General features: G+C 43.9%; 1 protein-coding gene and 1 long non-coding RNA gene across 22 annotated transcripts in view; one reads left to right on the top strand and one right to left on the bottom strand.

The window, feature by feature from the left end:
• Positions 1-27,151, top strand: part of Nsd2 (nuclear receptor binding SET domain protein 2) — a 78,140-nt gene extending 50,989 nt beyond the window's left edge. For 18 of the 20 annotated variants that reach the window (XM_039092433.2, XM_039092430.2, XM_039092436.2 and 15 more), the window contains 13 exons: positions 9,332-9,463; positions 10,264-10,387; positions 11,188-11,388; positions 12,168-12,347; positions 12,706-12,862; positions 12,990-13,195; positions 14,700-14,803; positions 15,122-15,391; positions 16,930-17,046; positions 20,730-20,871; positions 21,134-21,240; positions 22,792-22,996; positions 24,107-24,693. In XM_039092433.2, coding sequence (XP_038948361.1) covers positions 9,332-9,463; positions 10,264-10,387; positions 11,188-11,388; positions 12,168-12,347; positions 12,706-12,862; positions 12,990-13,195; positions 14,700-14,803; positions 15,122-15,391; positions 16,930-17,046; positions 20,730-20,871; positions 21,134-21,240; positions 22,792-22,996; positions 24,107-24,378 — 2,217 coding nt within the window. In that variant the 3' untranslated portion in view covers positions 24,379-24,693. Of the gene's footprint in view, positions 1-1,795; positions 7,598-9,331; positions 9,464-10,263; positions 10,388-11,187; positions 11,389-12,167; positions 12,348-12,705; positions 12,863-12,989; positions 13,196-14,699; positions 14,804-15,121; positions 15,392-16,929; positions 17,047-20,729; positions 20,872-21,133; positions 21,241-22,791; positions 22,997-24,106 lie in introns of those variants that run through there. The other 2 variants (NM_001191552.2, XM_039092439.2) reach the window with 2 other exon arrangements.
• On the bottom strand, positions 120-20,734 carry LOC134481859 (uncharacterized). 2 transcript variants are annotated; one of them, XR_010057723.1, is made up of 3 exons: positions 20,136-20,734; positions 15,732-17,284; positions 120-9,573 (listed from the first exon to the last, which is right to left on the bottom strand). It is a non-coding gene; the product is annotated as an uncharacterized LOC134481859 (long non-coding RNA). The 2 variants fall into 2 exon arrangements; XR_010057722.1 differs by having other exon boundaries at positions 120-17,284.
• Positions 27,152-27,266: the final 115 nt, after the last annotated feature.

The following is a 27,266-nucleotide window of genomic DNA, read 5'->3' as shown; positions in this document are numbered from 1 at the left end:
AATCATTATTGTTTCTATTTTGTGCAGAGGTAGTTTTAATTTCTTGATTGTAGTGACTACCTTTATGGATCTTACTTTCCACTTTTAATTTCTTGTTCTTTTGATCGCTGTAATTCTGCTTTTGTTTTTTGGTTTTTTTTTTTTTTTTTCTCATTGTAGACTGGAGATTTATTTTCACAGTATTTGTAAGGAGTTGTAACTTTGGTCTTCATTAGCAGGATAGTGAGATGGGAAGTAGGCAGGCCCCTTTCTCCTTATGGATCAGAAGGAGCTCTTCTCATCTGACCTGATCTGACCTGTGTCCCCTAGTAGGGTTGGGTGTGTCCTTGCTCTTCTTTTTACTGGTGGTGGGCTGGGCCTTCCACTGCATGATGGTTAGGGACCTGGGTGGCCCAAGGAACACCCTTGAGAACTCTGTTGCTCACTGCTCTGAAGTATGGTGTAAATTTAGACTGTTCATTTAGTGGGACCTCAGTCATAATCTAAAGTGTTCATACTCATGGGACTGGGACTTCCTTATAGTTGTTATATATAGAAAACTAAGCATTTCTTATATACTTCGCTGCTGAGCTTCTATCTAAAATGTTACTGAAATACGAAAAGGCTAGTTTTATATAAATTATTTTTCATTTTTCTTTTACCCATATTTATACTAGCATTTTAGAAAGTTAAAGATGGTCTACAGTTCAAGTTAACCATATTAAAAATGAAAGGGTTTCTGTTATAGAAACCCTTTCATTTGGGCATTAAAGTTGGACTTTCCATTTATGATTTTTTTTTTTTTTTTAGAGTGCTGGGGTTAGAATCCAGGGATTTGTGAGTCCAGGCAAATGTCCTATTTCTGAGTTACAGCCTATGAAATTTTTCAAACAAGTTTTTCTTGCTTTATATTTTGATCTTTTTATCCGGTTGGTATTTTATGTATGCTGTTGTTGGACAAGGGAGAGAGAAAATTATCGAGTTACTGAACTTGTATCTATTATTCCTGGTCATCAGTATTGATATTGAGGGTGAAAACGGTGAGGGGGAGAGAGAGCAGTTGCTGGTGCTGCTCAGTAGTCTGCACCAGGAAAGGCTAAGGTGGAGCATTTTGTGACAAGACTTAGTTGCAATATCAGAGGCTGATAGATGATTTAAGTACATTCTTTTATGTTGGAAATGTATTGGATTCAAATCCCTTCTTACATTTTTAAGGGGATATATAAATCTTACTTTTTGTTCCTTAAATAAAATAATTTAACTTTCTAGACCTTCTCTATTAGGTTACTTATGTGTAAATATTCCATTGTAGCTTATTTTATAGAGTTGCACTGTTAATTTAAAAACTTTAGGTGACCAAGTAGATTTATCTATATGCATTAGCACTACTAACCGCACAGTGAGTTTATGAGTGTGTAGTGCTGAGTGCCTGCTAACACGTGAGCTGTGGGGACCGAGTCTGGTTCTGATGTGAAATTACTGTTTGGGGGTCAGACTCCCTCCTCACTTTGGGACACTTAGGTTCTGCATGTTTGTATTTTTTCCCCTTCACCACACTTGATTGAAAGAAAGAGGATTATGTAGGGTTGGTATTCAAGACATGTTGTAGTTTAAGTTCTTAAAAATGTATGATAAATTTATATTGGAATAATTATTTATTACATGATATTACATCACCCCAATGAAGAGATTAAAATTGCACACTTGCATGACAAAGGCCTGTGAAGGAATTGATGTGATATAAGTGTTTTGTAACTTCATTTTTTGTTCCCTTAGTAGAGCAAATTCTTATTTTTTTCGCCTTCACTGGTAACAGCTTTTATGGGAGCCCACATCAGTCAAGTTGGACTTGAACTCAGCCGCCCTGTACTGCACTTAGAATGATGTAATACCCCAAGATGTCTGCTGCAGGTGGTGCCTCATCGTATACACTAAGTGACATTTCTATCACAATCATTTTATGGAAGATGTGTGATAATCTGTTTTTACTGGTATTAATAAACACATACAATGAAGAAAACAGATAACAAATTTTAAGACCAAGGTAAGATACTCAATCAAGGCCATTTAATCAATCACATTCATCCCATAATAGAAACACATTCATATTCTAATGATCAGTCTAAAGTTCACGTTGAGGAGGAGGCCCTTCAATTGAGGTTGCCCAGACAATTGACAATGCACCATGTTGAAGGGTTATCCTGTTAATGCTCATTTTTTCCTCTGATCCATAACTTACTCAATTTTTATGGAAAATGTCAGCATCTGTTCTATCAGTAAGAAAGAACAAGCAGGACACATTAAAGGTTCTTTGTCAGCTATTTTCATTGCCAATGAAATGTATTCAGTATTGTAGATAATAAACCAGTTTTCCCACACAGAAGGCAGGAAGAATTTTGATTCTGTCCTTTTTTTACTTGACAGTTTTACTATGACACTAGACCCAGTAGATTTTTAGGGGAACATACGATTAATAGTATCATGGTGAACCATTCAACTGTTGATCTAGTCACTGATATCTAGAAGACACCACAATCAGTTTACTTACAACAACCACATCATCAGTTGCTTTTGTAGAGCATCAGCATCATGTTTTCAATGTTGTGGTCCTGGATGTCCAGCTGGGGCTACCCAGGGGCCCGCATGTCTGCATGGGAGGAAAGGCTCCACCTGCCCTTAGCTCAAGAAGCAGAGCTTGTGCTATGCACGGGATGTGTGAGCGGTGCCCAGGCCGTTCCACACAGACACCTCAGTGTTGGACCTGTGATGAAAGTTTCTGAGAAATACTTTTGTTCCAAACCATTAAGTAATGTAACGCATGTAAAACACGTAGAGTGCCTGGCACCGTGCAAGGACTCAGTGGTTCACTATTGTGACAGTAATGGTTATTACAATAAAAATAATAAAATCACCATCATTCTATTTTTATCCAAAAGTATAAATTTTGCTTTGGCATGAAAAATGATTCCCTTGACTGCATCATGCATGTGCGGAAAAAAATAAATCCAGAAGTAGCAGAACCCTAGCTCTGTTTGTGTGACACAGGAGGGTATTAGACTATGAGGTTGTGGTCTGGTAAGTCACTTAGCTGGCTCTGCTTAAATGTATTTAGAGACATGACCTCAGAGAATACCTAGTGTGAACATTCTAAGTTGTACTGTTCTTAACAGACATGAAAGATCTCAGGTAAATAAAAAAAAAACTAAAATATAAATTACAAAATTAAAAAGTATGAAGAAATTATGATGATGTAGAAATGGCCCTGGTTTAATAAGTGATTTCTCAAAAGTAAAGATACTATCCCAGAAGGTCTTGGGCAGAAATGAAGGGATTTCATTGGAAATTAGAGCATGATGAATTTTGAGTGGGTGTCCAGGAAGCAGCTAAGGATAGGCACTTCGCTCTGCGATGGGGAAGCGAGGACTTCAGAATTAATGGTGATGTTCGCAGAGTGGCATAGTTAGTACCTATTTGAGATTCGAGAGTATGAGGGGACAAGGGCAGGATCCTGGAATGTTCTTTCACTGAGGAAGACAGAACTCACTTTGGGACCAGGGGTTGGAGCAGGTCCTCTGCATTCTGCAGTGACTGTGGAGTGAAAGTCCTCCATGCAGGATTTTCCTGCCCCAGAGACCAGTGGTAGTCTTACAGGAAATAAGCAGAGTTCTGTGTCAGCTCATGGCTGCTCTCTCCTCAAAGAGGTGAGTAGAAAAGAGACTCTTGTTTAAAAGAGTCTAGCAAGAAGCAACAGCTTGTCTGCTAAGAGTACAAAAATTATGTGACAAATTTATTATGCTATAAATTTAACATGGAATTCCTTCATTTTCTATAAAGATGTCAAAAAAGCAGTGCTACCTCTAGCCTTAGGTCTTCTGAACTGCCCGCTGATGAGATGAGTTTCGCTTTTGCCGTATAAACAGTTATTGCCACTTGATTCTATTTGGCTGCCTTCAAACTATTGTTTGTATACTGTATTTGCTTGGCAAGGGGAGGTAGCTTTCTGTATAAGGCTCTGATTCTAACTAGGTGAAGACTTATGTGAATGAATGTACAAAGGTTTGCACTGTAGCTGTTGTAACAGAGCAGTGCACCAGGGCGTCCATGAACTGGATGGAGACCCGTGCTCAGCAGCCAGGTCTTCAGGTGCTCCTCCTCATCAGCCCCTCTGCTGCAGGTGGACTCCTCCCTTCCTGGCAGCTTTTCCTCAGCGTTGATGAAAAGTGAATGTTGTCTTTTGGTCATGATGCCTTTAAGTGTAGTTGTAGCTCAAAATGGTTTTTAGTATTCATAGCTATTTACATTTCTGTTTCCCAATAGAAGACAACTTCAGTATTTTTAAGAGGATATCCTGAAAACCAACTTGAAATCTAATCATGACAAGGAAGTAAAACACAGGCTCTAAGATGAGACAGTCCTTGCTCCATGCAGGAAGGCAGCCATCCCATCCACTGCCTCTGAGGAGGTGTAGAACAGCCTGCTGCTGGCATGAGTGGACGGATTTTTAAGTTGGTCTCCCAGTCAGGTTATATTTATAATGGGATTAATTGAGTTCATGCAGAAGCACCAGAAAACTTAAAACAGGGTTCTCTGGGGCTGGGAGCCAGATGAGGGACGGGGCCTTTTCATTAATGAAAGAACATGTCACAAGAAAAGCAAGAAAAAACCTAACAAAACCTAACCTGATAACCACATGTCTGAGACTTCATGGACTCATCCCGGGGTTGTATCTGGAGTCTGTGGGCTGACTGGATGATATAGGTGACTGGCACCTATTAAGAGTCTATAACATAAATAACACAAAAAGAAGGAAATAAAGATGATAAGTAAATATATCATTCCTCAAAGAATGACGCCTGTGTTTGTGTAAAATTTAAATGATTAAAGAGTGCTCCTGACAAGGGATCTCATATAGCCTGGAGTGAGGGCCAGAACTGGCCTTCCGTCTGTCCTTCAGCACTGGTGTGTGTTCTTTATAAGCTCCTAGCTCACTTGGGCAGAACGAAGAACCCCGACTGAGTGGTTCTTTGTTGGCCTCAGTTGCTCTGGTGGGCCCGAGCTGTCCTGTGAGGTCATCGCCCCCTTCTTTAGGAACTGTTTGTCCAGTGGCAGGTTAACTATAGGGTCAGTGGCCCTTAGTTTGCTTTCTTTCTCTGTCATTTGACTCTAAGGTCAGTAGGTCTCACACATACTCAGACATACAGGTTGCTGATCCACCTTCCATCCTGATGTCCAAGTGGACTTCTGTTAGGGACCAGGCCCTTTGGGAAGTTTAGTGTGCAGCACCTTATTTTAGCCTCAGTTAACCCATTATCCACTTTTTGAAAAATCAGTTCCAAGGACTGTGTTTATATTTCAGAGATAATTTCCAAGTTTTCTTTTGCTAGAATAAAGCGGAGGGCTTTCCTAACATCAGAGCTTTTAATGCTTCTAACTGATACTGACAGAAAGGTTTTGGGTTTTGTTTTAAAAAATCTTGATTCCTATGTATTTTAGCATTTTTGGTAATTGCAATTGACTTTGTTTCTTTAGGAACTTTTTTATTGTTTTACTTAGAATATTAGATTTTTTTCCCCCACTAATTTTTCTGCCAGTGAAGGAAAATGGTCATCCTTAGTACACAGAAAAGTATATTTTCATTTTTCCTTGTTTGACCGTGGTAAGGGAAATGCTTTCTGGGGTGTAACTAACAAGGATGTACTTTCAGTAACCTGATGCATCTCATCTCGTCAGTCCTGTGTGCTGTATCCACATTTATATATATATTTTTTCTAGCCTACGTAGTTGTCCAGCTTTTAACAAATAACTATGACAGTATTTTAAACATGCTAGCATTTCAGGGGTATTCTACTTTTAAAAAACAACTAGGATCAGGTGGAGTCCTAGTTTTGGTACAGGGGCATTGCCAGTCACATGAGCTAAGGAAGCAAGTGGGCTGGCTGTTCCTCTGTCCTCAAGCCTTTCACATGAGGACAGATGGCCTGTTGCTGCAGCTGGGTGGACCAGGCTCCCCCGCAGCCTGCTCCCAAGGGATGGCTGCTTCTGAGGACACACCTGGGACATGGTTGAGTCAGTAGAACAGTTAGGACTCACTTAACTTTGGATAAGGGCATGCCTTTATGGGAGCAGCAGCTGTATGGCTGAGTGGCCACATCCCTCACTTAGACTTTGCTTTCCTTTTACGCTAACTGTGTAGAAGCCGACTTTAGATTAAATGACTATGAAGCACAATGACATTCTGTGGACTAAAAGGTTTTTTTGTATTTTGGGTTTCCCCCCTCTTTCATGTCCTCAGTAACTCATACCTGGCTTTGAATTAGGATCGGCTAGGAGGGTTCTAGTCTGTGCAAACTCTAATAAAAATTATTTTGAATTCTAGGATTTTAGAATGGTTGACTTAATTTAAAATTGTCTTAATTCCACTCTTAATACTTCACTGTGATGTTAACTTGGAAGACCTGCTGAAGATTAGTCTTAATTTTAGACCATTATATCTGCTGAGCACAGGATTCTTATCATTTGTAAATCTAAAACCGTCTGTGAACGCACTTCTATGCGTCTTCCTTTATGAAAGCATAACTTAAAACATGAAAATAATGTTGGTTCTAGAAATATTTATTGTTCAAGGTCTGTAATTGTATTTTAAAATGATGTAGTATTCAACTTGTGAAGGGATTTGTTTTGTCAAAAAAGTTAAAACCTCAATGTGTATCAGCCCACAGAAGGGCAGGGGTCTGCTTTGTGGCCACAGTCGGGTAAACCACAGTCACAGTTATTGAGCCTTTCTGATGGCCGCATAGCTCCTGGCAGTGGGTTGGAAGACTTCTACTGGGTCATGTGATGTTTGGTAATGCCATCTTGCTTGAACTCCCTGTGATAGACGAGACCACACTTCCTGTCCCTGAAGGAATGTGTGTCTGAGGCAGGTAGGCACCTCGGCACGATCACATACCAAGTAGAGAGTGGAGAAAGTATTTCAGACTCAAGAAAACTTTGGAAAGTCAGGAACTAAGCTGCTTGGAAATCAGTGCCACAAGCATGACCTTGGTGGACACAGGAAGCCACAGGAAAATTCTTGACAGTCTGTGTCCCATCAGTCACTGCATTTTTCTTTTTCCAAATACATCCTGTTGGATACTGAATAGATTATAGATGTTGTAGACTGAGGTCTGGGACTGTGTTGGGACCATACAGGTGGTGATATGTCACTTCCACAAATGGCATCTCCAAGTAAGCTGTCACGTGGTGCACATGGAGGTGGAGCCTGCCGCTGGAGTGAGGCGCACACTTGACTCTACTTGCAGGTGGTTTGCTGAGCAGAGAGCTGAGGGCCTCTGGGCCGGGTAGGGTGTGTCCATTTGTGGGGGAGGATGTGGTGAAAGTGGACCTTCCACAATCTGTCATGAACTGTGATATTGTAAGGTCTATATTCTGTATGTGGATAACAGACCCAATCAGGAAACGAGCCTTATGTGTGTCGCTAACATTTATATTTCCATTCGAAATGTGTATTCAGTGTTTATTTCCTCAAACAGACTTTGTTAATTTAGGAAATATCTCCAAGTGGAAACGTGCTAACTTTCTGTAAATCTTAAATAAAAGGTGCTGTTCCTTCCTCTGACCCAGGACTGGTTTGTGTTTTCTGTCTTTCTTTCCATTCCTTTCTCTTTTTATAGTTTTGAAAATTGTTTTATCCACACTGAGGGAAGAAGTGGGTTGGTGGATGGAGCATGGGCTCTCTTCCATGGATGATGTGCTAAACACCCTTTGGGTCTCAGTTCCTCCATTAGTCAGATGGGTCATCCTTGTGGGGCTATGGGAGCTGCTCTCTGAGCCAGGGCAAGCTTTGTGGCCACTGCTTCCTGAGGCCCTGGGCTTCCCTAGTACTTTCTCCTGTCTCATCTCAGAAGTACTCAGACCCCACCTGTGACCCTCATATCTGATGGATGTATTAAATTTGGAGTTTGAACTCTGAGCATTTCACGTTGCCTCTTTCTGGATGTTGATGTTAAAGAAGTGGGAGGTGAGCTGATGGGAGAGGGATTGGCAATGGGCCCTGTAGTTCCAACTAGTGAGCCTCCTGGTGACAGACCTTGCGCTGTGACATTAAGCTAGTGTTCTTCATGCTATTTCCATCTTCCTGAAAAAGGTGAGAAAATACATCGAAAGGCCTGTGTTTATTCCTTCGTTACATTTTTGCTGCTATGCGTCTAGTGAGACTAGAATGGAATCACACTAAGGCTGTCCCTTGCTCCAATGGCCCGTCAGAGCCACCGGAGTCCTTGTTAATTTATCCCACTTTAACACTGAGTTCGGATCAGAAAATACATGTTTTTTCTCTCATTGCTCCCAATAATTTCAATGAGATAAAGGGACAGCTCATCAATCAGTAAGGCTGCAAAATCAATGGGCCAGAGTCCCTGGTGAGTTTGTTTTTGTTTTTTAATGTGCCCTAATTACACTATCTAGCTTTGTGTTCACTGGCAAATAATAAGCCTGTAACATAATTATTTGTGTTTTTTGAGGTAAAGATGAAACAATTAATACTCTTTTGGCTTTGTTTTATCTCCAAAATTCAATTTTCAACACTTTTTAAGATCAGATAAAGACAAAAAAAATTAAGCACTTCTATTTGATAGATGAAAGGACTACCTATTTTCACATTTAAACATTTACTGGTAGTACTTGTCAAGTGAGGACAGGATGAATTGTGTAGCAAGGGTAAGGTTGTAGCTAGATCCTAATTTCTGTTCAGTGGAAGGGAGTCAGAAAGATAGGTGCTTTCTTTACCATTTCTCCCAAGTCTTTTCCTTAGATTCAAGTATTAAGGAAGGCAGAAATTATTTCTTACCTTTCTGTGGGGCAGAGCAGATGAATTGAGTGGGACCAGTTAGCAGTCAGGCTGCAATGTGTGTCAGTGACTTTCCTGACTCTTGAATCAGTTCCAGGGGAGCAACCTGCTTCTGGGGGAGCACAGTGTCCTCAGTAGAGTGAGAAACAGCTACTGTGAGATCTTTTTTGCAATTTCGCTTTTTTTTTTTTTTTTTAAATTCATCTGGTATTTGGGTCTGAATATATTCGGTAAGAAAGGGCAAGAATATCCCAGAAATTAGTTTACTTAGAGATAATTGCATTTTCCTAAGTTGCTTTATTTAAAGGAATATGTCTTATGTACATATGTGTATTAAATATTGAGTAGAATAAAGTCCACTTCTGAAGTTCTCTATGCAGCTTTTACAAGTTTTATTACTTCCAAAGCCACTGGGTGATAGGGCAAGAAGTGGGCCATGTCCAAAGGATGTGGCCACCTGTTTTCTGTGGCTAGTGAACTATGGTTCACCTCCTTCATCTCCAGGTCTCAGACAACCCAGGAGATGAACCGTCAGAGTCTCCGTATGAAAGTGCAGATGAAACACAGACTGAAGCGTCCGTCTCATCTAAGAAATCTGAAAGAGGAATGGCTGCCAAAAAGGAGTACGTGTGTCAGGTGAGGGGTAGGCGGTGTATGATATATTGGTGAGGGCTTCTCATGAAGTCCTAGAACAGCAGACTGAGTTTCCAGCATCTTCTTCTTGCCCCGTTACTACTCATAGATATCTGTTTGGAAGAGTTAGAGTGTCAGCAGAATTCTGGTATTAAGTTGCCTAAGTTAACATTCATTCCCAGGTGGAATGTGTTTCATGTACAGCACAAGGTGTGTGTGTGTGTGTGTGTGTGTGTGTGTGTGTGTGTGTGTGTGTGTGTGTGTGTATGCTGTAAGAGGTAAGGTGCTAGGGTGATATGGTGCCTTTGCTGCCTATTTAATTCATTGGGTAGGCAGTCATGGTTTGGGTTGGTGTAATAGATCCAGATTCCTACAGTGGCACTGCCTGGGTCAGTGTCCTACCTGTGCTGGATTATGGGCTGGTGATCTTAAAGCTACTCACCTCTCTGTGCTTTAGTCCCTGCACCATTGTGAGGTGTAGTCTGTGTCAGTATCCTTGTGGGGCTGCTGATTCGTTTATAGTTGGAAAATGCCTCCATTGTTCCCATCTTTGAAAGGATGGCTTGTTTATAATGGGACTATGCCATGGGTCTTGTTTTTTATTTGTTCTGTTTCATTTTTGACATTCACATGTGAGCTGAAAACGTGAGTGTATGTTTCTTGCTGAGGACCTGACACTGTAACTAACTTAACCTGTCTGTAGTCACTCTGGTTATGCTCATTGGCATGCCAGAGACAGAATCAAATTGTCCCCTGTGGTGAGGAGGGTCCCAACTGTTCACGCTACCCTCTGCTCCCCACAGCTGTGTGAGAAGACAGGCAGTCTCTTACTGTGTGAAGGCCCCTGTTGTGGAGCATTCCACTTAGCCTGCCTTGGACTTTCCCAGAGACCAGAAGGAAGATTCACCTGCACTGAATGTGCCTCAGGTAAGCCCCAGCTTCCAAGGCTGGGGGTTTATGTGGACATCAGGACGTTTATGCTGTCCTGTTCTGTGCTTTCTTCAGTTGCAGGTGACTCATTTGGCAGAGAAATCCTACACATACTGGCTCAAAGTGTGGGATTCCTCTGAGCCGCTCTCCCACTGTGCTGTATTAACTTGAACCACAGCATCACTGCACAAAGTAGTTCAGCATACAGTGACTGGTGGAGTAAGGAGGTAAAAGGCTATGCACTTCTCCAAATGTTTTTGGGTGCTAGCCTGAGCCTTGTTCTACACGGGTCAGTTGCATTGCACCTTCAAACAGTCCTGTCTAATTAGTAGACAGAGAATACTGGTGTTTGTAGAATTCTAAGTTCTTTACAAAGACTCGATCTAACTCAGCTTAATTTCAGCAAGAAGTTAACTGAGGAGCTGACTACCATAGGATCACAGTGAGAAGTTGAAGTGGACAGTAGCCCCTGCTCCCCACTGACTAGTCCCAAGAAGAGTCGAGCTGCCCAGGCAGCTGTGCTGCAGTAGTAAACGTCAGATACTAGTCTTTGTAGAGCCATAGCAAGTCTTTGCTATATTGGTGAGTGGGCCAGGAAGGAGAAAGACTTCTTGCATTTAGGTGAAGCTGGAGATTAGATGACAGTGAACTCTGATGACTGGGGTTTCTCCTGAAGACTCAGACTAGTCGTCATAGTTGGAGACAGCTAGAAGCTTTAGCTGCCTTGTGCCAGTTGCTCACAACTGCAATTTAACTCTTGTTCTCTGTACCTGTATCTTCTCTTTACCACTTGTTAGGGATTCACTCATGCTTCGTATGTAAAGAAAGCAAGATGGAGGTGAAACGCTGTATGGTAAACCAATGTGGAAAGTTTTACCATGAAGCCTGTGTGAAAAAATACCCTCTCACTGTGTTTGAGAGCCGAGGCTTTCGCTGTCCTCTCCACAGCTGTATGAGCTGCCATGCCTCAAACCCTTCAAATCCGCGGCCATCAAAAGGTACAGATAGATGCGCCCTTAAAACTTGGGTGTGGGTTCACTGGCAATGTGTGGGTGCTTCTGAAAGCGGGCCGGTTGAAGCCCAGCACGTGTCAGCAGATTATGAGCTCTAACAGTCTCCAAAACCTCCCGCTTTTCTGCTGACTCATCACAAGATGAGTCAAGTGTTTTTTCCCCCCGTAACGTAAGACCTGCTTCCATTCCAGTCTTTCCATATCTGTTAGCACATTCAAATTTTTGATTTTCAACAAAGGATACTACCTGAGCTATTTCTGGATTCTGTTTGCTTATTTTTAAAGGCACTTCATATATCAGGGAAATTTTTTTGTAATACAAGAGGTAGAACCCTAGGCAAGTGCTTTACCACTGAACTTCGTCCTCAATTCAGAAATATTTTTAAATCAAATTATGTACGTGAAAGATAAGGCTCGTTGTGTGGGATTGGAGAGTGTAGCCTTATCCTTGTCATAAGGCTGATCTGTCAAGATACATTTTGCAATATTTAGGGAGAATTTGCTGTCAATATCTAGTAGGTAGAGTGGCCAAACCCCAAATGACAGCAGCACTAGGTTAAGAAATGCTGGTCGACTCTGATTTCGAATGTGATGTTTAAATGGTGTTTTTTTTTTCAAACACTGTTTTGAAACCTTTGCCTACCTGGAAAGTATTGTTACTAAATAGCTCCAGAGTCTGCCATCTTAAATTTTCCAGTTTTCTTAGGCTTGATGATGTTGGCCATCATAAAGTATTTGTGGTCCTCAGGATGTTATTTCCTTCAGGTAAAATGATGCGGTGCGTCCGATGCCCTGTCGCCTATCATGGCGGGGATGCCTGCCTGGCAGCGGGATGTTCCGTGATTGCTTCTAACAGCATAATCTGCACAGGCCACTTCACTGCCCGCAAGGGGAAGCGGCACCACACTCATGTCAATGTGAGCTGGTGCTTCGTGTGCTCCAAAGGTAAGGGTGGGCTCTGTGTGTATCAGCTCAGCAGAGGCCGAAGGTGTCACCTCAGTCCTCTGCACTAAGAGGGTCATATGGACTTAAGAAGGTGACTTTGGTGATGCCATTGAGCGTTGACTCAGGGTTGATATCCTGATGCTCGTGCTTCTGTTGGGTTTGTGGCAGTCACAGGCTGAGGGAGAGGGAGAGCCTAGCCAGGCAGTGGTGGTGCACGCCTTCGATCCCTGTACTCATCAGCCCAGGCAGGGGCAGGCAGATGCATAGCAAAACCCTGCTTGGGAAAACCAAGGAAAAAAAGGTCTAATGTGACCTGGAGAGACAGACACACTCAGGCTAGCCTGTTGTCTTCCTGTAGGGGGAAGCCTTCTGTGCTGCGAGGCCTGTCCGGCAGCCTTCCACCCTGATTGTTTGAGCATCGAGATGCCTGATGGCAGCTGGTTCTGCAATGACTGCCGAGCTGGGAAGAAGCTCCACTTTCAAGACATCATTTGGGTCAAACTTGGGAACTACAGGTATGCGGGAAACGTTTATGCTTCTCAGAGACTTCTTGTTCAAATGTGTTTTGTTTTATAGTGCTAAGTACTGAAAAGTTTGTCACTCTAAAGAATGTGTGAATCCTGTTTTTAATATTTATTATAGATGGTGGCCAGCAGAAGTTTGCCATCCCAAAAATGTTCCCCCAAATATTCAGAAAATGAAGCACGAGATTGGAGAATTCCCTGTGTTTTTCTTCGGGTCTAAAGATTATTACTGGACGCATCAGGCACGAGTGTTCCCATACATGGAGGGGGACCGGGGCAGCCGCTACCAGGGGGTCAGAGGGATTGGAAGAGTCTTCAAGAACGGTACGGAGATTAACCAGTGGAGCATACATGGTACTCTCTTGTGGCTTGTTAATCTTAATTTCTCTTCTTTTGAAATTTGGTATTTTAAAAAATTCTTGGACTAAATATTTTATTTCTACTTTTATACTAGGAAAAAAAAGGTTTTGTAGGGTGATGTATTTATGGAAGTATACTTAAGCTATTAAATAACTTTTCCAATATTAACTTGTTTTTTTTTTTTTTTTTTTTGAGACAAGGTTTCTCTGTGTTGCCCTGGCTGCCTTGGAACTCATTTTGTAGACCAGGCTGGCCTTGAACTCACAGAGATAGATCTGCCTGATTCTGCCTCCGGAGTGCTGAGATTAAAGGCGTGTGGTAGCACCATGCCTGTCTGAAATAAAGCTTTCTAAAATATACTATCTTTAGCCCTAATTATAGCTATTTTTCATAGCTGGCCTTTGTGTGGCATCTCTGGAGATGGTTTCCCATGGTTAGACCTCAGCTACTGATTCATTTCAATTCAGAAGACATAGTGGGACCTTGTGTGCCTTACACAGTGTCAGAGTAACCAGACTGACAGGAATGCTGTGTCTAATGTACAGTCTGAGAGATGGAGTGTAGAAAGTGTGGCTAAGCTGGATCATGGTCTGACAGGAAGGAAATAGGAGATAGAGGTGTGACATTTGCACAGGAAAAATGAGCATTTTCTCTAAGTGCAGAGCGAGTGTGGATAGTAGGAAAAGCTTAAAGTGCTTCCATGGCTCATGCAGGGAGAACTAAAGACAGGCCGATGGGCTTTGCCCTGGCAGATGAAGATCTGTGTCTTGGGAGCCGTTGTTTCCTTGCCTGCAGCTGAGAGTTGAGCAGGCACCAAGCAACCACACCCTGTTGTCTTTCCCTGATGTCTCAACATTCGGGAGCTTCAAGAAGTCTTAGTAAGAATGGATCGCTATCCAAAGACTCTTAAAATTATCAGGAAGGAGAGATTCAGGTAGAGACTGAGGCAACTTAGTGAGTTTGATACGGTTCCAAATGTTGAAAGAGGGACTCAAGGCTGCTGACTCCTGATAATTGCCTGCTCTTACGTTGGGCCCACTAATGACCGGTCAGCAGCTGCCAGCTTAGCCCATCCACTGACAGGCCTCAAAATGACATCGACAGTCTGTGAGCTTTGGGTGTTGATGTAGCCTTTGCTGATCTGAACCAGAGCTTCTTGTCAAAACACTTTTGCTTTCACAGAAAATAGAAGTTCTCTTCTTTTCTTGGTCCAGTGTGCTCTAAGCACCAGCCTTGTCCTTAGAGCTCAGTACAGAGACTGGGTAGAGCCTGACAGAGACACAACTGGACTGTGCTGAGCTGGCACAGATGAGCTCTTAGCCACTAGAGACTCACTTGTCTTTTCACGGGTTGCATAGCCTATAGCTTCCTGAAAACCAACAACAGTACTTAGCAATGAGTATGGGGCATAAATGTTAGATGTACTTATTCACTGAAATGCATTCCTTATATTCTGTTGACTTTTTAGCATTGCAAGAAGCCGAAGCTCGTTTTAATGAAATCAAACTTCAGCGGGAAGCCCGAGAAACACAGGAGAGTGAGAGAAAGCCTCCACCATACAAGCATATCAAGGTGCTGGGCCTGTCAGGAGTGTGTGTGTGTGTGTGTGTGTGTGTGTGTGTGTGTGTGTGTTCGTGTGTGTGTTCGTGTGTGTGTTCGTGTGTGTTCGTGTTCTCAGCAGAGTAGTGAATGTGACTTTTGGACTACTGAATTTTTATACAGTGCAGGTGTGTTTGTTAAGAGGTCTATCAGAAACTGTCTCTTTGGGTCCGGTGATGGTTATTAGGGTGCATGTCTCCAAGGTGGGTCCTTGAGGGGCAGTATGAGTGTGCAGGGTCCAGGCTGCCTGCTTACAAAGTAGAGTTATGGCAACGTGCTTTTCTCTTACAGGTGAATAAACCTTATGGTAAAGTCCAGATCTATACAGCTGACATTTCTGAAATCCCAAAATGCAACTGTAAGCCCACGGATGAGAACCCCTGTGGCTCTGATTCAGAGTGTCTAAACAGGATGCTAATGTTTGAGTGCCACCCGCAGGTGTGCCCTGCAGGGGAATATTGCCAGAACCAGTGTTTCACTAAGCGCCAGTACCCGGAGACCAAGATCATCAAGACCGATGGCAAAGGGTGGGGCCTGGTTGCCAAAAGGGACATCAGAAAGGTGTGTAATGTGTCTTCTTCTTTTTGTGCTGTGTAGTGATTCTTCAGTTTGTGTTTGTGCGAGTCCTAGAATGTATGTGGATGTGCACGTGCCATGGCATGTGTGTGTAGATCAGAGGACAACGTTTGGGAGTCCGTTCTCTCAGGTCATAGGGCTTAGTGGCAAGGTCTTTCCCTACTGGATCATCTCACTAACCCTCCCTTCCCCTTATAAGAATTAACGGCTCCCTGCTTATTGTGTGCGGGGGTGTTTTGTTTTTGCATTTGTATAAAATATTTTAAGTGGTGTTCAGATTTAATTATTATAGTTGAAAGTTGTAAGTATGCATGAGGGTACAAACCTGGTATGTGGCAAAGGCGGGCAGATCTCTCTTGAGTTAAAGGACAGTATAGTCTTTGTTGTAAGTTCCAGGCCAGGCAGGGCAACACAGTGGAGACTCCCATCACCCCTCAAAAAGAAAAAAAAACCAACCAAAGCAACAAAACCAGTTTTAAAAATAACTTCTATCAAAGTTAATACTAATAAATATCCTTGAAGCATGTCTTAGGTCGGAATTATAATGCTTGCCTCTAGGAAAAGAGTCTGTGAAAGGATTGCTTTTCCTCAGACTGGCAGTCAGGTGCTCAGGCTATCCTGCAAGAGCTAAGGAGGCATCACTATTTGACATTGTCTCAGCATAATCTAGTATGAATTAGATATCAAAAAATTCATTGGCAGGACTGGGAAGATGTCTCAGTGACTAAGAGCACTAGTTGTTCCTTTCAAAGGACCTGGGTTCTGTTCTCAGCACCCACACGGTGGCTGTCAATCACCTGTAACTCCAGTTCCAGGGAGTATAATGTCCTCTTCTGGCCTCCAAGGACACCAAGCACATGAGGTGTACACATGACATATATTCAGGCAAAACACCGTATACATAAAATAGATAAATTCATTGGTGAGAGGGTTAATTTCTTTTAACCCTGTTTCTGCTTTCAGAGTCACTTGCCAGTATATCCCCTTCATAGAGACACAAGTGCAGTTGTTGTTTACCTTGTTACAAACTGGCCCTGAAGTGCTTTTTCATGATGTAGGGACCAGTAGTTTCAGACTCAGGGTCCATGACCAGAGTGGGTCCAGCATGGATAGTGCATGCCCTGTAGCATTCGTTGCCAGCCATGTTTTTTTAAAGGACTACTTAGACATACCCTTCTCTAGCCTTCTTCCTTGGCTGTCACCACTGTTGCTTCATGTAGATTTGCTGTAGAACCTGCCTGTCAAGGTCTTCATAACCTCTTTCCTTTGGTGGGTGGGTAGGGGACTCTGCATGTAATGATTACTTATATGGACCAGATATGTTCCTAACAGGCAAGACATTGTAAAAGCAATATGGAATGTTGCTACTTTGAGAAAACCATGATATATTTGCCACTGGCAATCTTATTTATAAGATACCTACGAGGTCATTTGGTATTGATCGATAGTGTCCTGGTGTCTTGGACCCTGATTGTGAGAATTGTTCAGTATATACTCAGTTATGATATTCTTCTGATTTCCAGGGAGAATTTGTTAATGAGTATGTTGGCGAACTGATTGATGAAGAGGAGTGTATGGCAAGAATCAAATATGCACATGAGAATGACATCACTCACTTTTACATGCTCACCATAGACAAGGTAACGGGAAGCCTGTGTTGCTGTTCATTCCTGAAGTCTTGAACATGGACCAGGAGAGTTCACCTGTAGGATTGGCCTTTGTATTTTGTTGACATTCTCATTTCTTCTCCTTAATAACCTTTTTCTCCAAACGTTGGCATTTTTTTTTTCTGAATGTAGAGCTGCTCCTTGGCAGAGAACATCCTAAGCCATATATGTTGAGTATGGTATAAACAGTGTACCAAGAGTCTTCTTAAGACTAGGGAAAGAAAGGAAAAAAGCATATCCTTAAGCATTTCAAACTATCTGGGCTATACCGTAGAGTCGTGTTTGGCTGTGAATTGATCCATTACTTGTGAATCCTGTGCATTCCCTGTGTATGTGTGCCCGCGCCTGTAGGTGTGTGTGCCTGTGTGTTTGTTGCTCAGGCTGACTTCAAACTTCTGAGTTCAAACACTCACTTACCTTAACTCCTAAGTAAGTGGGACTAGAGGTGTGTGCCGCTCCCCACAGTCCTGTAGGCCATAGTTCTAAACAGATGGAACCTATATACTAGAGGGTTTTGGTGTTCTCAGAATGAAGGTCACTAGGCCTAGGTAGAGAAAGACTGGTACTCTGTGTCTTTTGCAGCCAGTAAGCTGAAAACCTAGCAGAAAAGTGGGAGTGGCTCTGTTTCAAAGGCAAGACTAATAATAGTGCTTAAAAAGAAGATAGAAAATAGCTATTGAGCAGGCATTTTGAGTAGAGCATAGCAAACAGATTCTGCTCTCTGGGGATAAAAGGCCCCTGTAGAAATAGGAGTGGCTCCAAGCACCTCAGCCAACGGTCCCCGTTGGAAACGACCATTTTTAAACTCCATTTGCTGTAAACTGTGGTATTTGTCCATTTAGTGAGGTCAGTGTCAGAGAAATAAGAGGGTAAAAAATTAAAAAAGACTTAGAAGATAATGAGGCCAAGTATAGTGCATGCACTTGGGACAGTGAGGCAGCAGGATCTTGAGTTTGAGGTCAGGGACCACATCTCAAAAAGCTGAGGGGTAGAGGGCAAGGGGGTTGGGGGTAACCAGTGAGCAAGCAAGCCTGTGTACAGGGGTGCAGCAGCTGTTAGCAGCTAGCCCTGAAAAGAGAGAGAGAGAGAGAGAGAGAGAGAGAGAGAGAGAGAGAGTGTGTGTGTGTGTGTGTGTGACACAGGACTGAGAGCAGGCTCACGCAGAGCCTTCTGTAGGAGGTGATTTTAGTCTGCTAGGAAAGCTGACAGGCTAGGGCTGTGGAGACCACCAAGAGTCACCACTGCAGAAGGAGAGATGCTTGGCTGCACCAGAAATGCTCTTGTACCCTGTGGTGATGGCTCAAGAAGAGGCTGTTGCTCATTACCCCATCTCATTTTCCCTTCCCTCGTTTAGAGCTTTACATTAACAACCAAGACTTTCACAACTGTGCCTGCCCTGGAGAAGGCACAGGTTCAGAAAAATCCACAGACATCACCCATTTAAAAAAAAAAAAAAAAACAAAACTCAGTGAGAATGGTCTGATTAACAGAGTTACTATGTTATTAGAGTCAAATGTCCAGTTTTCAGCCAAAAAAATTCTAAGTCCTACAAAGAACAGAAAAGAATGGCTCATTCAGAGCAATAACTAAACCAATTTTAACTTTTTAAAAAAAATATTTTATGTATGAGTGCTCTATCTGCATGCACACCTGTGTGCCAGTAGAGGGCATCAGACAGATGCCCTACAGATGGCTGTGGGCCACCACGTGGTTGCTGAGAACTGAACTAAGGACCTCTGAAGGAGCAGTCAGTGCTCGTAACCGGTCCCCAAGTTTAGCTCCGAAAAAGACCTCTTAGATCTCCAGAAAAAAGAAAGAAGAGCATCACCTCAAGAAATTGTCCTCTAGCCTCCATACCTGTACCATGGCACACATAAGTGTGGGCACACACACATCAAACAAATAAATGGCTATTAACGAAGAAAACAAGATAGAACGCCTTTGAGAAATAGCACCCAGGCTTGAACTGGCCTCTGACTGTGTGTATACACATGTATACAAACCTTGTTAGTTTTCTGAAGGACCTAAATTCAGTTCATATGACCCGTATCAGGCCCAACTGCTTCTAACTCCAACCCCAAGAGATCTGACACCCTCTTCTGGCCTCTGTGAGTAACCACACTCAGATGACACATTACAGTCCCAGAGACACACAAACACATAAATACAAATAAGTCTTTTTTTTTTTTTTAATTCAATTGGAGAGGTCTTAGGTCAACTCTCCTGGATTACATGGCACAATATCAGAAACCAGAGACCTTGCCTCACAGACAAAGTGGAAGCAGAGAACTGACTTCTAAACAGTTGTCCCCTGACCATCACATATGTGCCTGTAGTCACATATCTGCATGCACATTTTAAAACATGTATTTACTTTGATTGTGCACACTGTGGCATACTTGGAGAGGTCAGAAACGACTTTCAGAGGTCAATCTCCTCTTCCATGAGTAGGGTCTGGAGTTCAATCTCTGGCTATGGGGCTTGATGGCAAAGGCCTTTATCTTGTGGTAAAGCTATTTCACCAGCTGATAAGTATACAAATATAGCTAAGGCATGATTCAGCAGGCTCGACTGTTCATCTGCCATTTTCAAGAACACACAGAACTGGCTCTGGTGTTAATTTAGTGTAGTAAGAGGCAAGTCACTGAGCTACACCCTGATAACTGTTTCTGCTTTTATTCTCCCGGAGTGAATTCTGAGTCCTGGGCTGAGGTGATCTCCTTCCTTAGCATCTGAATTACCTAAGACTATAGGCATGCCCACCAAGTTTCTCTATGCTTACACAACTGATGGGTGCAAATCATGGAGGTTTCTTAAAGGACCCAAGTGTTTACCACCAAGAGAACCCCCTAAGGTCAGCACCTGTCAGGTGGCACAGGCACGGTCTTCCCCAGTGTGCCTCGAAGTGCTCTGTGGTCTGCAGGCACAGCTAGGAATGCTGTTGGCATAGATCCATCCTGCTCAGACATCAGGGACCTCAGGACTAACACAGTAGAGCAGAGAGCCTGCTGAGCTGTGGTCGGTCTAGAGGTTTTAGGGAGCGGGTGCATCTGTGTACCCACCTGCCCATGTCCTGGGGGTTCTTACTTCTATTGTACGGGAGCACTGGGATTTCAGGGAGTCCGTTCCCAGTGTCACTGTGTGCTCACATCTGTAACTGTGCTGATTGCCGTTTTAGAGCTGTCAGCCCGTGCCTGACCCTTTCTCGTCAGCATAGCGTGGTGTCATGGCTCATTGCTCCGGACGGTGGGGTCTCGAGCTGTGATCGTGCCTTACTCGCTCTTCGGGAGCTGACACCGCCTGCCTATCTGTAATGCTGTTTGCTGTTGCCTAGCAGTGCTGGTTCTCCACAGGCTCTTGCTGCCCTCCTACATCTGTGACACTAGTATTTCTCCTAGCTTCTTTGTTGCTAGGGTTTGTTGCTAGGGGTGATGTTATAGGTGCCAGCCCACTGTCCTTACCAGTGATCACTTGGGTTCTCTTTGTGTTCTGGTTCTGAGCAAGATAATCTGGACTGGTTGAGAGGTATCTGGTCCAGATGGACAACAGAATACCATGATTTGATTTTCAGTGTAACTAGCAACATTATTATCTGATACAACCTACAGCATGCAGATTCCCTTTAAAGATAAAATGTCATTGACTTTTTCCTACAGGACCGCATAATTGATGCTGGCCCCAAAGGGAATTACTCGCGGTTCATGAACCATAGCTGCCAGCCCAACTGTGAGACCCTGAAGTGGACAGTGAATGGGGACACACGGGTTGGCCTGTTTGCTGTGTGCGACATCCCTGCAGGTACATCACTCTCTGGTGCCGTGTGGACAGGCAGGGGCATGGCTGCTATCTAGTGTGACTGAGTGCAGAACACCTAGGATAAGGGCCTGCGAGTTCTGTTTTGGATGTCTGTTTTATGAAGTAGAACGATGAGCTCTGTGGGTCACGGCGTCACTGTGTGTGCCTGAAGGGGGTGCACATTTCCTTGAGGCTGACTCTTGACTTCAGCATTCACCGCCTCAGAAGGACAGGGGCCTCTAACAAAGCATCGTGTCTCCTTTAGGTACAGAGCTGACTTTCAACTATAACCTCGATTGTTTGGGCAATGAAAAGACAGTCTGTCGGTGTGGAGCCTCCAACTGTAGTGGGTTCCTTGGAGACAGACCAAAGGTAAGGGCATCACAGCTTCTTTTTTTCTTTTCTTTTTTCTTTTTCTTTTTTTTTCTTTTTTTCGGAGCTGTGGACTGAACCCAGGGTTGCACATGCTAGGCAGGCGCTCTACCACTGAGCTAAATCCAACCCCCACAGCTTCTTTCTGTGAAGCTGAAACACACAGCTCTGGTGTCACTGTGGCTTTCTGGTAAGCAGTACCTCTGCCCAGTAGACTATTGCTGTGACCATGGCCGGATCCCTCTGTGTGCAGGTAGGGGTCAGTGAGGCCCTCTGTTCGTGTAGGCCACTTGTTAAGACTTCCTCACTGATGAAATTCCTGTGAGAACTATCCTAACGAAGCACCAACAGACGTGTGCTTAAACATCAGGACCATAGTCTTGGTCTTGAACACAGGCCTCTTTCCCGTTCCTGTTGATGACTGATGACCTGTGGTGTTCCTCAGGTTGAAGCCTTATCCTGGCGTCTGTTGCTTTCCGTTTGGTTCCATGTGTCTGTCTTGACCACTGCCTCCATTATCCTGTCCTTTTTGTTGTTTCCACTGCTGTAGGTGGAGTCCAGAGCCTATGCCTGCTAGGCCAGTGCTCTCCCACGGAGTCATGATCTCTGTCACCAGTCCCTTTCAAGTTGATTACAAATCATGTTTGCTTGATGCCAGTGTTGTTTTTATTGTAATTACATTCACAATGACTTCTGAAATCATGTCTCCAAGGACATGAATTTTGGGGCATCCCTTGCATGCAAAAGGCCAGGGCTATCATAAGCAGCTCCACCCCGGCTGCAGACTGAGCCTGTCCTCGAGATATTTTCTGAAGGTCTGCTACTTTGACACTGGGTTGCCCTTATCTGTTGTGCTCATAATTGAGTTCTTAGCTAGGAGGAGAGGCCAACACTCTGGCCATGGCTTTGTCAGCAGACCCCAAGCATGGCGTTATTGCGTCTGTATGTTATACTTTTTTAATTTTTTAAAATTTATATAAGCATTCTGTAGCTGTCTTCAGACACACCAGAAGAGGGCATCCAATCCCATCACAGATGGTTGTGAGCCACCATGTGGTTGCTGGGAATTGAACTCAGGACATCTGGGAGAGCAGCCAGTGCTCTTAACCACTGAGCCATCCCTCCAGCCCCTGTATTGTGTCTTTTGTCTTAGCAGGAGTTGCCTAAGGTGTAGTGGCTCATCCCGTTGGCCATGACCCTCTTCTCTGTGTAGGGTACCTTTTTGTGGTGCTACGAATGGAACCTTCAGCTCTGAGCTACATTTCCAGCTCAGGCACCCTTCTGTGGGAACAGCCTCGGGGTCTGTGATGTCCCTCTGGGCCTTGCTTTTTGGGCATCTGTGTAGTTTGCTATACAGATAAAGTTGTGTACTTTTTTTTTTTTTTTTTTTTTTTTGGTTCTTTTTTTCGGAGCTGGGGACCGAACCCAGGGCCTTGTGCTTCCTAGGCAAGCGCTCTACCACTGAGCTAAATCCCCAGCCCCTAGTTGTGTACTTTTTATTGCTTCAGTCTGTCTTCTTTTATGGGAACTATGCTTAATTCTTCATTCTAGACATCAACATCCCTTTCTTCAGAGGAAAAGAGTAAAAAGGCCAAGAAGAAAACCAGGAGGCGCAGAGCCAAGGGTGAAGGAAAGCGGCAGTCAGAGGACGAATGCTTCCGCTGTGGTGATGGCGGACAACTGGTGCTGTGTGACCGCAAGTTCTGCACCAAGGCCTACCACCTATCCTGCTTGGGCTTGGGCAAGCGGCCCTTTGGTAGGTGCACAGCACCCAGGCCAACTGCTGATGACTTACAGAGGGTTTGCCTGCCATTCTTATTAGGTCTTTACTGACTGGACCTTCCCTGGTTGCAAATTCATGGAAAGCTTAGGCGGTGAATGGCTCCGGTCCAGAGAATCTCCTGAAGTACAGGTTGGGTCAGGCAGTAGCTTCCAAAGCCCATGTAGAGTGGTCATTCCATACGCACCAAGATCCAAAGTGGTGTGCACCAGACAGGACTCTATTGGAAAAGTCAGGTTCCACTGTAGCAGCCTCACCATGACCAGTCTCGTGTCACTGGAGGAGAGGGCCTGGTTGTTAGGCACCTCCCCTAACTCCCTCCTCAGGACTTACAGGCACTGTCCCTGGAGATAACAGAGCTAGCAGGAATTGCTATTTAAGATGGAGCCACAGATTTTCCTCTTACTACCCCTACCTACTCGAGAGACCCATCAGGATGAAATAGAAAGACTTTACTCAAAGACATAAACCTCATAATGGCTTTACTATCTGTGGTGGATTTGACAGCTATCTTAGTCCTCACGAAGTGCTTCAGAGATTCATATCTAAGCAGAAAACGGGTCCTTTATAATAAGCAAGCACAAGCCAGGCATGATAGCTTACACCTTTAATCCCACTACTTGGGAATTTCTGAGTTCAAGACCAGCCTGATCTAAAGAGTGAGTTCCAGGACATTCAGAGGTACACAGAGAAACCGAGTCTCAAGTAGACATCTGCTAGTGACAGTGACCTGTGTCTAGTGCAGCTGCAGTTGGCAGGGATGTATGCTATAGTCTGCAACACCAAGTACCTGCCTGGCCTTTGAGCAGCAACTACTAGCTTCTCTGGCAGCTGAATGAAAGGCAGACTCTTGTGTTAATTTGCATTTATTTGACTAGCCAAATAAAAAGATGATTTTAAGTTAGGTATGCTGGTATGTTCCCATTGGCCCACCAACTCAAGGCTGAAACAGGAGGATGGCTAGTTAAAGGTCCCAGTCACTCAGGGAAACATACTGAGATGGGTGTATCTTATTATCCTCCACCCTGGATATTTTGAAGCTATGATTCTGTCACTTCCATTTGCTGATGGTGTGTTTTTTTGCAGGGAAGTGGGAATGTCCTTGGCATCACTGTGATGTGTGTGGCAAACCTTCTACCTCATTTTGCCACCTCTGCCCCAACTCATTCTGTAAGGAACACCAAGATGGGACTGCTTTCCGCTCCACCCAGGATGGGCAATCCTACTGCTGTGAGCATGACCTGAGGGCAGACTCTGCAAATAATACCAAGACTGAGAAACCCTTTCTAGACTCACTCAAGGCGAAGGGGAAGAGGAAGAAAAGGCGGTGCTGGCGAAGGGTCACAGACGGCAAATAGCGCTTGGTCAGATCCTGGGGTGGTGTGGGGCAGCCAGTCCTGCCTACAGTGGGAAGGCGAGCACGGCACTCACCCCAAGGACCCAGGTCATAGTGCTCTATGTATAGGCCTACTTGGGTGGGAGGCAGCTCCTCTCACCACTGAGCCATCCTCAGCAGCTGTGCTGTGTCTGCACTGATGCTTGTCAGCTGCATGCTTGGCGGTCCAGGATAAGCAAGCCTCACTACACAGCGTCACCTCTACACTTGAATCTGAGACCAACGTCAAGGTGCCCTCCCATTTCTATTTTAGATTAAAGTTATGATTGAAGATTAACTGGCATGTGAAATGCTTTTATCTTACCTGTAACATCAAGACTTTCCTAAAGGTCACCATTAGCTCTTTCCTGATGGTGCAGGCTTCTACTCACACACTGCCCTCTACTCAGGGCAGGCTGGGACTCAAGCCCTGGGCTCCTTCCAATCAGGATTGATAATTACTTTGTTGTTTTGAAACAGCCTATGTTCTTTGTATTAATGTGAATTTTTCCTCAAAGTGCTTTGTTTGCACTTTGAGTGGCTGTGGTTGTAAGGTTCCTCTCGGGGTTTTCCTTTCTGTGGACGTGAACAGTGACGGCCGTGTGCGGCCTGTGGAGCAGAGCAGCTGCCTTTGTGTGCCTGTTCTTCTCTAATGCCTTTTGACCACCATCTGGGGGGAACCTTGTACATTTTCTTCACTTGGTATTTATTTCTGGCATTTTATTTCCAACATACCTTTGCTAAAACTTTTACACACTTTACCATTTACCAGCTAAAATGTTGAGTTGCCAGGCAGATAAAAGCTATTGAGCAGAGGAAGAGGTAACCACAGGATCCTGGGGGGGACACAAGACAGCCTGTGAACCTAGGCTGAGCTTTCTGTTTTGTGCATTTGTCTGTGGAGCCTTGAGCTAGTTGTCGCTTATCTCCACCAGGGCACCACCTGGTCTCATGGTGGTCAAGTCTGATGGTACCTGTTTCCCTATGAGGTTAAGTGATCTCTTATAACGGCCCAGCCCAAGGACTACTGGACTGTCTTGGCAGACTTGCTTCTGTCCTCCCAGGGGTACATCTTGGCATTGGAGAGCTTGGGACACCCAGAAAGGAGACCTCAGGCTTTCTACTGGGAGGGAAATACATGCAGTGCATCAGCAACAGATGGCTTTAGAAAAGCTTCAAGGCAAAAAGGTTAAAGTAGCCTTAAGTCCCCGAGGTTTGCTGTCCACTGCTGTCCGGCTGTCCTCTAGCCTTGTAGAATTGCAGTCTCCATTTGAACCAGGACTGACTATTCATAGTGGTCAGCACCAGCCATGACACCTGCAAGCCCAGCCTGTCATGAGCACTGACCAGTGACCATCCCTTTGGCACTTCTATAGTAGACCCCAAAGTTGAGGCAGCTTTGCAGGTAGCCTGTTGCTTCCCTAGGCACAGGCTCAGTTACCTCTGGAGACACCTATTTGACCAGACAAGACCAGGAACACTTTTCAGTAGAATTTAATCTGGCTCAAACTGCTCTGTAAAAATATTAGATGGTTCATAAATTTCTGCAATTTATGGCCCAAGTTTGGAAGACTGCTGGTAGTGATAGGCCAGACAGCCTCATCACACGCACATGGCCCGCCCTGATCTTTGGAGCCATGGTCCCCAGGCTCCCTGGTGGGCCCGTCCTTAAAGCATCAGAACTGGCTTTGCAGTACACTTTGTTGAACAAATTAACTTTTTAAAAAAAATCTTAAGTAAAAATCTTGGGATTTTTTTTTTTTGGTTCCAAATTATTTTATGATCTTTCTGAAGGAAATATTGTGAACATTTTAGACAATTTCCCCTTTCCAAAAGTATTAATGAACAAGTAACACTAACTCTGAAAGCCAGCTGAAGATCTATTTACAAATCTGAGGTGATGGCCTTTCCTACAGAGACCAGCCACAGGCCTAGGGCTGACTGGAATGTAAGGTGTTCTGAATCTGACAAGAACTGCTACTTTGTGAACATCTGCTCCAGTTTCTTTTTCCTTAATGTGACATAAACAAATGAAAGCTGCCCATGTCCCATACTCCTCAGGAGCCTTTGGCATCCAAAACCAGACAGGGTGTTCCCTAGTCAGCACACACCTGTGGGGGAACTGTAGCAGTTAAAACCTTGGCACTTGTAGGGTGGTCCATCTGGCAAGAGTGATGAGGACCCAGGTGCTATAAGGAACATCCTGGCACTTGAATGTGAGGATTCCTAGGGTCTCAGGCAGGCACGCCCAGGTTGGCATTTCTGATGACTTCCAAGTGACCCCTGTAGCATGATGTGTGAAGTGCCCATCTTCCACAGAGTTAAAGATAAAAATGTTTTGATTAAAATTAACACAAACACCTGTCAATTGCCAAATATTTTCATCTACATGGAGTGTAGCTGATGACTGTTAGCAGAATAAAATGCTGTGTCCATGTGTATCATGGTGTCACCATCCTGTTGAGACGTGAAATGCCCTATCAGAAATTAAATTTAAATTTAAATGTGCCTATTGGTGTCTAAACTTGATACAATATAAAGTCAGGTTCCTTTTAGGAATGCTGGGTGCTGTCACTAGGTCTGATAGTGAAGGCTTAAAAACTTGAAGTTTGGGGGGAGGGGGGAGGTAATACTGAAATATAGATGAGAATTATCAGTTGGGGGGAAAATAGCATTTAAAGTGGCAAGTTGTGTTTGGAAAACTGTAATGAGTATTTTTTTATTAAAAAACTTTAAAGGCCTTTTTCTTACACTTATTTAATATGTAACTGTGTTTGACTCCATTTCCTGGGTGCCCACAGTTGCCCTACCCATTTACCTACTTCTGCCTTATCTCCCAACCCTGCCTGTCCTCCCCCAGGTTCTGACAGC

Source organism: Rattus norvegicus, chromosome 14 (assembly GCF_036323735.1).
Source record: "Rattus norvegicus strain BN/NHsdMcwi chromosome 14, GRCr8, whole genome shotgun sequence".
In the NCBI taxonomy this organism is placed as follows: Eukaryota; Metazoa; Chordata; class Mammalia; order Rodentia; family Muridae; genus Rattus; species Rattus norvegicus.
The sequence above is the reverse complement of the archived record's forward strand: the minus strand, read 5'-3'. Positions and strand labels throughout refer to the sequence as shown.